The sequence below is a fragment of the Chelonoidis abingdonii genome, chromosome 6 (assembly GCF_003597395.2).
Source record: "Chelonoidis abingdonii isolate Lonesome George chromosome 6, CheloAbing_2.0, whole genome shotgun sequence".
NCBI classification, from domain to species: Eukaryota; Metazoa; Chordata; order Testudines; family Testudinidae; genus Chelonoidis; species Chelonoidis abingdonii.
This window is the reverse complement of record NC_133774.1, coordinates 133,469,673-133,480,471: the sequence shown is the minus strand read 5'-3', so window position 1 is coordinate 133,480,471 and position 10,799 is coordinate 133,469,673. Positions and strand designations below refer to the sequence as shown.

General features: G+C 50.3%; 1 protein-coding gene across 4 annotated transcripts in view; it reads left to right on the top strand.

Annotated features, from left to right (window-relative positions):
• NRG1 (neuregulin 1) overlaps positions 1–10,799 on the top strand; it is a 743,293-nt gene that overhangs the window by 285,231 nt on the left and 447,263 nt on the right. For 3 of the 4 annotated variants that reach the window (XM_075067428.1, XM_075067426.1, XM_075067425.1), the window contains exon 2: positions 5,797–5,874. In XM_075067428.1, the coding sequence (XP_074923529.1) occupies positions 5,797–5,874 (78 nt within the window). Of the gene's footprint in view, positions 1–5,795; positions 5,875–10,799 lie in introns of those variants that run through there. The other variant, XM_075067427.1, reaches the window with a different exon arrangement.

Sequence of the window (10,799 nt, the reverse complement as noted above, 5' to 3'; positions counted from 1 at the left end):
TTTCCTGATTGGTCCTCTTGTCAGGTGTTTGGTTCCCTTTGTTAACCCTTTACAGGTAAAAGAAACATTAACCCTTAGCTATCTGTTTATGACAGGGGCCTCCTCCGATTGATCTGCGAGCACACCAAGATCTTCTGCGGCGTGTTGCCCAAAATATCAGTCTTCCCGTAGAGGAAGTCCCTGAGGTGGAGGACCCAGTGGTTAGCATCCTATCAGCGGAAACACAAACCAGAGTGGCCCTCCCCTTTATCCAGTCGATCCAGGCCATAGCAGACACCATCTGGCAGTCCCCGGCTTCCATCCCACCAACAGCCAGGGGAGTGGAACAAAAATACATGGTGCCTTCTAAGGGGTACGAATACCTCTATGTGCACCCCACCCCTTGCTCGTTGGTGGTACAATCGGTCAACGAAAGGGAGTGCCACGGCCAGCAAGCCCCCGCGCCAAAATCTAGGGAGGCCAACCGCATGGACTTGTTGGGCCGGAAGATCTACTCTGCCGGAGGACTTCAGCTCCGCGTGGTGAACCAGCAAACCCTCTTAAGCCGATACTCCTATAACACCTGGGAAGCAGTCGGCAAGTTTACTGAGTTGGTTCCCCAGGACTCCCGTCAGGAGTTCACAGCGCTTCTAGAGGAGGGGAAGAGGGTTGCGAGAACCTCCTTGCAAGCCTCACTAGATTCCGCTGATTCGGCGGCTAGAACGGTCGCCTCTGGTATAGCCATGCGACGCATATCATGGTTACAGGTGTCCGGCCTACTGCCTGAGCCGCAGTATACCGTACAGGACTTGCCGTTCGATGGACAAGGTCTTTTTTCGCAAAAGACAGACCCCAGGCTGCAGAGTCTGAAGGACAACCGAGTTATCATGCGTTCGCTGGGAATGCATACACCCCAGACTCAGAGACGGTCATTCCGTTCCCAACCTCAGCACCCTTCCCCCCCGCCTCGGCCAAGACAGGATTTTGCCCGTAGAAGAGGTCGCACTACCCGCAGACGGCAGTCGGGACCTCAAGGGGGCAACAATTCCGGTTCAGCCAAATCACCATCGGGACCCAAAACAAACTTTTGAGGGTGCACCCAAGAGCAGCGTACCAATTCCCTTTTCGGATCCCTTCCAGTTTTCCAACCGCCTTTCCTCGTTCCTTCCGGCGTGGTCCCAGTTGACTTCAGATCGTTTGGTCCTTCGTACGGTGGAACTTGGATACCGTCTTCAGTTTGTCTCTCCTCCTCCCTCACGAAACACTCTCACAGATCACCTGAAGGCAGGTCCTTCCTCTGCACGAATGGTCCATCCATCCAGACGTTTCTCCATATACGATTTTCCCAGAGGTGGGGCTTTCCCCACATCGACCGTTTGCCTTCAGAATGAACAGTGATGCCAAGGTGTTCTGCTCCTAAGGGTCGCTCCCGGCTCCTGTCAGACGCGTCATGATTCCGTGGACGGCGCACCTCTGTTATGGCCTTTCACGTTTCCTCTTGTCCACCAAATCCTTAAGATCCGCAGGACAAGCCGCTTAATTCTGATCGCGCCGGCTTGCCGAAGCGCACTGTACTTCCATGCTGCTCGACCTGTCCCTGTCACGACCCCAATTCCCTGCTGCTCTGGCCGGACCTGATACCAAGACTTCCGGAGCTGCACTACGCCGGAACCTGCACGTCCCTCACATCTAGAACAGCATGGCTTCTGTCTGGGTTAAGCCAGTCGGAGTTGAGGCTGTTTGCACAATACAGCAGTGTTGCTGGAAGGGCAGAAAGCCTCAACGTGTTCGACATTATCCCTTGCAAAATGGACGCGCTTCTGGCCACTGGTGTGCCCAGCATGACCATTCTCGTGTTCTGCTATCAATCCCACTATCCTGGACTATGTATGGTCTCTAAAGAGCAAGGGGTTTGGCCTAATCTCCTTCTGCGAGTACACCTTGCGGCTATATCCACCTTCCATCCGGGGGAAGCTGGTCGTTCCGTTTTTCCTGCCTATAGTTTTCCAGGTTCCTCAAAGGCTTGGAATGCTATATCCCAGGTAAGCCCCCTACCACCTCACTGGGGACCTAACCTGGTCTTAAACAGGCTTCTGGGGCCGCCTTTTGAGCTTTGGCCACATGCTCGCTACTGTACTGTCCCTGGAAAACCATTCCTAGTCCGCTGTTACCTCGGCTAGACAGTTCAGAACTTCGTGCACTGCTGTGGGATCCTCCATTACTGTGTTCCATAAGGACAAGGTAAGCTGCGACGCTCATCCGGCCTTCCTTCCAAAGGTCATCTCTGCTTTCACCTTAACCAAGGACATCTTTCTGCCAAGTCTTCTTTCACCAGCTGCATTCATCACGACGAGAACAACAGCTCCATACTTTGGCTGTCCGGAGGGCTCTCGCCTTCTACCATCCAGAGACCAAAGCCCTTCCGGTGCTTACCACCTATTTGTAGTGATGGCAGAACGTCTGAAGGGCATGGGCAATCTCCTCCAACGTTCGCGTTTGGCTTACATCAATGTATTGGACTTGCTATGAACTTGGCTCAAGTCCAGACGGGCCATCTCACCGCCATCTACACGGCTCAGGCCTATCTGTGTTGGTTTTGGCCCATGTTCCATACAGGAAATCTGCCTCGCAGCTACTGGTCTCATCCAACCTTTGCAGCATTAGCATTGGTCCAACAGTCTAGAGACGTGTGCTGCTTCGATCAGCGTCTTACATTCCGCAACGTCTCGCTCCGACCTCCACGCCTAGGTTGATTCCGTGGACAGGCCACCTCTGTTATGGCCTTTCCACCGTTTCCTCTTGTCCACCAAATCCTGCTCAAGATCCGCAGGGACAAAGCCCGCCTTATTCTGATCGCGCCGGCTTGGCCGAAGCAAGCACTGGTACTTCCATGCTGCTCGACCTGTCCCTGTCAGACCCAATTCCCCTGCTGCTCTGGCCGGACCTGATCACGCAAGACTTCGGCAGGCTGCACTACCCGGACCTGCAGTCCCTCCATCTGACAGCATGGCTTCTGTCTGGTTAAGCCAGTCGGAGTTGAGCTGTTTCTGCCACAATACAGCAGGTGTTGCTCGGAAGCAGAAAGCCCTCCACGTGTTCGACATACCTTGCAAAATGGAAGCGCTTCTGCCACTGGTGTGCCCAGCATGACCATTCTCCGTGTTCTGCATCAATCCCCACTATTCCTGGACTATGTATGGTCTCTAAAGAGCAGGGGTTGGCAATCTCCTCTCTGCGAGTACACCTTGCGGCTATATCCACCTTCCATCCGGGGAAGCTGGTCGTTCCGTTTTTTTCTGACGCCTATAGTTTCCAGGTTCCTCAAAGGCTTGGAATGACTATACCCACAGGTCAAGCCCCTACCCCTACCTGGGACCTGAACCTGGTCTTAAACAGGCTCATGGGGCCCCTTTTGAGCCTTTGGCCACATGCTCGCTACTGTACCTGTCCTGGAAAACAGCATTCCTAGTCGCTGTTACCTCGGCTAGACGAGTCTCAGAACTTCGTGCACTGACTGTGGATCCTCCATATACTGTGTTCCATAAGGACAAGGTACAGCTGCGACCTCATCCGGCATTCCTTCCCAAAGGTCATCTCTGCCTTTCACCTTAACCAGGACATCTTTCTGCCAGTCTTCTTTTCAAAGCTGCATTCATCACGACGAGAAACAACAGCTCCATACTTTGGCTGTCCGGAGGGCTCTCGCCTTCTACATCAAGAGGACCAAGCCCTTCCGGCGATCACCACAGCTATTTGTAGTGATGGCAGAACGTATGAAGGGCATGGCAATCTCCTCCAAACGTATCGCGTCTTGGCTTACATCATGTATTCGGACTTGCTATGACTTGGCTCAAGTCCAGACGGGCCATCTCACCGCCCACTCTACACGGGCTCAGGCCTCATCTGCTGTGGTTTTGGCCCATGTTCCCATACAGGAAATCTGCCTCGCAGCTACCTGGTCTTCCATCCACACCTTTGCAGCCCATTACGCATTGGTCCAACAGTCTAGAGACGATGCTGCCTTCGCTCAGCGGTCTTACATTCCGCAACGTCTCGCTCCGACCCCACCGCCTCCTAGGTAAGGCTTGGGAATCACCTAACTGGAATGGAAATGAGCAAGCACTCGAAGAAGAAAAGACGGTTACTCACCTTTGTAACTGTTGTTCTTCGAGATGTGTTGCTCATATCCATTCCACACCCGCCCTCCTTCCCTACTGTCAGAGTAGCCGGCAAGAAGGAACTGAGGAGCGGATGGGCCGGCAGGGGTATATATCAGGCGCCATAGCGGCGCCACTCCAGGGGCCTACCTGCCGGCCCACCGAGTGTTGCTAGGGTAAAAGTTTCTCCGACGAACGTGCACCCAGCATGCACACACCTAACTGGAATGGATATGAGCAACACATCTCGAAGAACAACAGTTACAAAGGTGAGTAACCATCTTTTTTTGACAGTATAAGGCTCAAATGCATGTTTCAGTGCTTGAATTAGCTTCCCATGTTTGCTTTAAAATATCTTTTATTTTAATTAACAGAAATGCTGTTTTAACAACCATGTACATTGCTTAAGTGATGCTTAAGAGCTTGGAGTCCCATTAATTCTACAGGCATACATGGGAAAGAGAGAGCATTTAAAGAGAAGCCAACGCTTAAAAAAGAGATGGTTCCTCTTTACTGAGTAAGCTTGACTGTGTTCATTAGCAGGACTGCATACCAGGAAATCTCCCAAACTCAGATGCAGACTAAGGAACTAATGCCAAACTCATCATTCCACAGTTCGGAAAAAATAGCTATGTATGTGTGTGCGCGCCTCCACAGTAGCTGCTAATTTTATAGCCTTGGGGCCTGATCCTACACTCCTCTACATAAGTGTAACTCAATTGAGAACAGTGGAGCTATTCCTCATTTACACTGGTATAATAAGCAAGAAGACAATCAGGCTGTGAGATGAGTAATGGATCCTAAGCATGGTAAGTATCATCTCCAAAATTAAAATGTGCAGTGCTCTCAACTTAGCAGGCTTTAAGGTCCTGTGAATTGCCATTTTGTCTCTTTGTTTTAAAAAGCAGTATCTTTGGGAGTAATTACATTAAAGGATTCTAAAGCACCTATTTGTAAATCTTGCACAGGCGTATTCCTTACAAGATTATGTAGCAAGTACGGTTTGTGAAAGAAAAGCAGACTCCGTAGATGACAAAGGTTTCAGCAACGTAAATTAAACATATTCGTAACACAAAAAAGGAGTTTGGTGATTCCTTCCTGAGGAAAGACCGTGCTTATTATTTGTCCAGAGAAATGTTGCCAGTATTTTTTGCCACCTCTTGTATCAGTTTGTAAGACGATTTGTTCACTTTGAATATGCAGCACCTGGCATATGTTTTTAAGGGCTGTTAAATGGAATGTTGAAAGATGATCCAAGCATGCTGATAGGGCAACATACAGAACGTTCATTCTCTGGAAATGCCCGGGACATGCCTGTTAGAACTGCTTGGCTTGTGTAAAAAAGGGACAACCCATTACCTTCTTTTTTTATGGGTGTAATGATCTCAGTACAGTGCAAAGCATTTCCATGGGACTGAGGCTTAGCAAGCGCTAATGGTCCTCTTTGGCTGGACTTCAGGCAGCCCTACATCTCCATTGCTATTGTCTACAGTAGGTGCATGGGAGGGCAGGGTAGGGTATTACAGTACAAACTGGCATGCAAATAGCATTAAACTGTTGAAGTGTTTGCTATTTGGTCAGTGAGATTATCTAAATATCCCCTTCCCTTCTCTTTCTTTCCCCCTCCCCGCCTCCCCTCTCTTATCCCATTTACTGTCAGGAAGGGCCACTTCTGAAGGGCCAATTCAGCACAGCCTGGCACCGACAGAGACTAACAACAACAACAGCAGCTACAACAGTGAGTGGATTTAAAATCAAGGAACCGTTTTAAAGATGTGGCTTTGTGTACATGGAATGTGCAGTAACTGGACTGAGGACTGGGGATGTAGCTGTCCTCTGCCTGGGCCATCTTTAGAGTTTCTGACCCCCCTGGTTCCCCCCACAAAGCAAGATCCATTGCAGGGGGCCATGGGAGATCTGACCTGAGAGCCAGTAGCAGGGAATTTCACTAATAAAATGTGTTTTAGGAATTCACTGCATTTCAGAGAAACTTATTGCAGTGCTGGACATAGGCGTAAACAAGCCCAGGAAACCAGAGGCCAGAAGCCAGACACAGACTGAGCTATCAGGCAAGTGGTCATTTGCTTGTTCCCTGGCATACTCCAGTGGACTGATGCTCATCCTAGTTTGGTGCTGAGCAGGAGCATTGATCTATGTTACATTAGCTCTGCCTGATCTATTTTTAGAGCAGCAGAGATCCTGCCTGCAGGCTTGCGGCAATTCAGCTGCTGTCAGCCTTAGCCTCTCCACCCCTCCCTGTGCTCCCCAGCATGGGAGGGAAAGGGAGCGTTGACCCTTCAGCTGTAATCCCCCCCAGTCACTCAGGATCCTGGGTTTGAACAGCCCTCTTCCCTGCCCTGGCAGTGGGGAAAGAACTCCACAGCTCTGGGAGGGAAAGATAAGAATGCATGACCCTTCTACAAGATCCAGGGGAGAAACAGCTGTTCCCCATAGAGAAGCAAGCAACAGACTTCTGCTGGCTCCCGTCCCGGCTGGGAATGCCACTGAGGGCCCCGCTCCAGCTTCGTTCGGGATGTGGATTGGGCTTGGGTGGGGGATGGAAGGAGTTAGCAGATTGAAGGAGGAGAAGGGCGAGGAGAGAATGGGATGGGGTGGAGAGACTGGGGAGATAGCCTAGTTGAAGTGTGCACATGCACAGTTTGAAGGAGCCCACAGAGCAGCAATAGGGGTGGGGAGTAACGAGTGAACTGGGGAAGGGGGCATGACAGGTGGTGAGTAGTGAGTGGATTTGGGGCATGTCGGCATCAAGAGACTTGAGCCACATTCCAAGGTGATGGAAGTGATGTCAAGAATATGCCATGGCTAAGCTAGCCATCAGAAAACCTGGAATCCTAGCTCTCCATTGTGAAATGGCCCCTCCCATGGCAGAAAAGGAGAGATCCCTGACCTCAGCCTGTCACCAGTTGAGGACTCATTACAGGTACAATATAATCTTTAGCACCTTATACTGTGTGTTTATGGAAATCTAATCTTCCTCTCTAGGGCCGAGAAAAAATACAGCCTTAGTGATGGGGTTGCCTCTCTTTTACGAAAGGAAACTCTGTTGTCCTTGGTATGGTTCTAATATTTTCCGTGTGTTAGATACTGCACACTTAGTGCATTATGGGCATATTTTACAAGAGTGATGTTTGTTAAATTTTTGCTCATGAACCATAAATAAAACTGCAATAATGTTATAATGGCCTGAACTGAAATCTGATCATATTATACTGCACGGTGAACAATGGGAGAGTTACAGCACAAAACCAATAGCTCACTGCTCTTTGACTGTAAAAATGAGAGTTGTTTGTTTTCTTGCCATATTTAGCTGGTTCTTCCATGATCTGAGAGTTTTGTGCTGGCTTTTCCCCTATAAATTGTTCTGTGTTCGTTTGCTCAAGTTCCACAGTACCTGTAATCTGTGATTTGCCTGTGTCAATTGTTGTTCACAAGTGTCAATATCCTGGGTAATCAAACCAGCTGTTTCGGCAGCCCTAGCCCTAATCCTGCAGTATATGGGGGTGAACCTTGAATTCAATGAGGCTACTCATATGTAAAGTTATTCACATGCATTTGCAGAAGCTGGGTCTATGTTTGTACCACAAGGAAATGAATTTTAAAACTGAATGGTGCCCCTAGAGTATCTGTATAGGACACGTGGGGATTCAGGGCTTTTACTGACCCTGAGCATGTCATCAGGTAAACTAGATATGATGCATATATTGTGCAATGAGTATGTATGACATTCAGCATAGTGTTTAGGGGTCTCTTACAGGAGTGGGTGGCCTGCTCTGTGCAGGAGGTCAGACCAGATGATCATTGATAGTCCCTCTGACCTTAGAGTCTTTGGTCTGTGAGTTACTGGCTCCTATTTAAAAAAGAATAAAACTTGGTGATTGTATTATCACTTGTGAGGGTGCCCTGGAGAACAATTAATTTTATAATTAAAAGCCACTGTTTGTCTCTGAGTGTCCCTCAGCCACTCTGTGTCTTGCACGTGTTTTGCCTTTTTTTAAGTCCCATTGCCATAGTTCCTCTCTGTCTTGCTTTGTCTCACTGCACAACTTTACATTTTTGACTCAGAAGTTACTGCACTTAATCCGATTGCAATAAGTCCTGTGATGAGGTTTGAAAGCCCTATGAATTGTTATTGGTTGGATTATGCCTGTTCCAAAATGTATGCTGTCTCATCCAAAAGTGAAACAGATTGAGGCTGCTTGGTATTATGTGAGCGTGGTGCTTGTGAAATCCAGGTGATAACTGCACTGGCTAAAGCCATGTAGTAATGCAGGCAGTTACTGTGCAGGCCTCTGAATACAGCTGGCAATTCCCTTCAGTCCTGGTTTGCCAGACCTTGTTCTCTCCTGAGCAGACACTCCCATCTGTCAGCTAATGTATTAAACACGACAGATCTGGAGATAGGGAGGAGACCACCAGACAGTACCTCCAAAAGTTATTAGTGTTCTAATTGCACAAGTGCCTGCATCCTCCAACTGAGATCAGGGCTCCATTGCACTGTACAGATACATACTGAGAGACAGTCTCTGCCCCAAAGAGCTTACAGTCTAAACAGATAGGACAAAAGGTGAGAGAAAGGAAGGGTTGTTATCCCCAGACCACAGATGAGGAGTTGAGGGTATGACTATACAGGAAAAAAAAAACCCTCAGCAGCAAGTCTCAGAACCCAGATCAACTGACTTGGGCTCACTCCCTGGAGCTAAAAACAGCAGTGTAGCTGTTCCCCCTTGGGCTGGAGCCTGGGCTCTGAGACCCAGCAACTGGGGAGAGCCTCAGAGCCTGGGCTAAACCCAAGTCAGTTGGCCTCGTCTCTGAACCTTGCCACCCTATGGGGGCGTTGTTTGCTGTGTAGATGTACCCCATGAGATCACAAGACTGACAAGAGGTCACACCAGAGGGTTGTAGCAGAGCTCAGAATTAGCCCGATACCCAGTCCGGTGCCTTAATCACATGATCATCATCCTTCCTCTTTGTAAATCAACTGTCTTCCAAAAAACTCCAAAAGGTGGCATCTTCTACCATTGTGCAGACTGTGACATTTCCCGTCTCCAGTGTCTTAAAAAACCCCTAACTTCCATAGAAAGTAGCTGGAGACCCAGCGTTCAGTCTCTAAGGATTTTCATCAAGAATTGGACAAGGTCAACCTCTCCACATTCAAGTCCCAAAAGGAACTAACGAAATGAATTTAATTAATTAACTTTGTAAAATCTTATGATAAAGAAACAGATAATATAATTTTGACAGCATGACATGGCTGTTTTATCATCCACAGACATTACTTTCACAGTTATACATAAACAGAAATATAGAAAACAAATTAAAATCTGAACAGTTCAGTCCCCACAGAAATACAGCTAGAAGAAACTGAAAGTTCCCAAAAGCTTAGGTTTTGTTCACCTGTCTTAGTTAGAGTCTTTGATCATCAAATCTAGACAGTCTGCTGAGTCTAAAACAACAGCTTCCCTCCATTGCTTGTAGCAACTGTCAGCTGGAACCCAGGCAGCCTGTTCCTCTGCTGAAATCCCTGCTAGCCAGTCAGCTGACTGATTAACAGCTAGAAGAAACTAGAAGAAACTGAAGAAACTGAAAGTTCCCAAAAGCTTAGGTTTTGTTCACCTGTCTTAGCATTGCCCGGGCTTCCCTGATAGAGGGTTAGCAATATCACTAACCTGCTGCAAAACGCTTTAGAGTTAGGGGCAGCAGCCTGCTTCCTGCTCCTGGGCTCAGCTTCTCCCAACTCACACAGGGTACATGGCCTTCTGCAAAACAGCTGCCCAGATTGCTCCCCTTCATGGAGTCTGACCCCAGCAACAGGGAACCTACTGGAGCAGGGGTGGGCAAACTGTGGCCCGCGGGCCGGATCCAGCCCATCAGGGCTTTGGATCTGGGCCACGGGATTGCCAGCCATGTGCAGGGCCGCCCGGGGGGAGAGGGGGTGTGTGGGGCAATTTGCCCCGGACCCCGCAGGGGCCCCCACAAGAGTTTTTCGGGGCCCCTGGAGCGGGGTCCTTCACTCACTCCGGGTCTTCGGCGGCAATTCGGCGGCAGGGAGTCCTTCTGCTCTGGGACCCACCACCGAAGTGCCCCGAAGACCCGCGGTGGGGGGTCCTTCTGCCTCGGGACCCGCCGCTGAAGACCCCAGGCCCCCTGAATCCTCTGGGCGGCCTTGGCACCGTGGTGCTCTGGGGCTAAGGCAGGCTCCCTGCCTGCCCTGGCCCTGCACTGCTCCCGGAAGTGGCTGGCACCATGGGCCTCGGGGGAGGGGGCTCCGTGTGCTGCCCTTGCCTGCAGGCACCGCCCCCCCCAGCTCCCATTGGTCGGGAACAGGGAACCAAGGCCAATGGAAGCTTTGGGGAAGGTACCCGCAGGTGATGGCAGTGTGCAGAGCCCTCTGTCCCCCCTCCCCCAGGGGTTGCAGGGACATGGTGCCGGCCTCTTCCGGGACAGGCACGGGGCCAAGGCAGGCAGGGAGCCTCTCTGAGCCCTGCTGGGCGCCACTGCCAGCCCAGAGCTTCTCCTGCACCCCAACCCCCTGCCCTGAGACCCTGCTGCACCACAACCCCTGCCATGAGCCCCCAACCCCCTGCCCTTAGCCCCCTGCTGCACCCAACCCCCCAGCCCTGAGACCCTGCCGCACCCCAACCC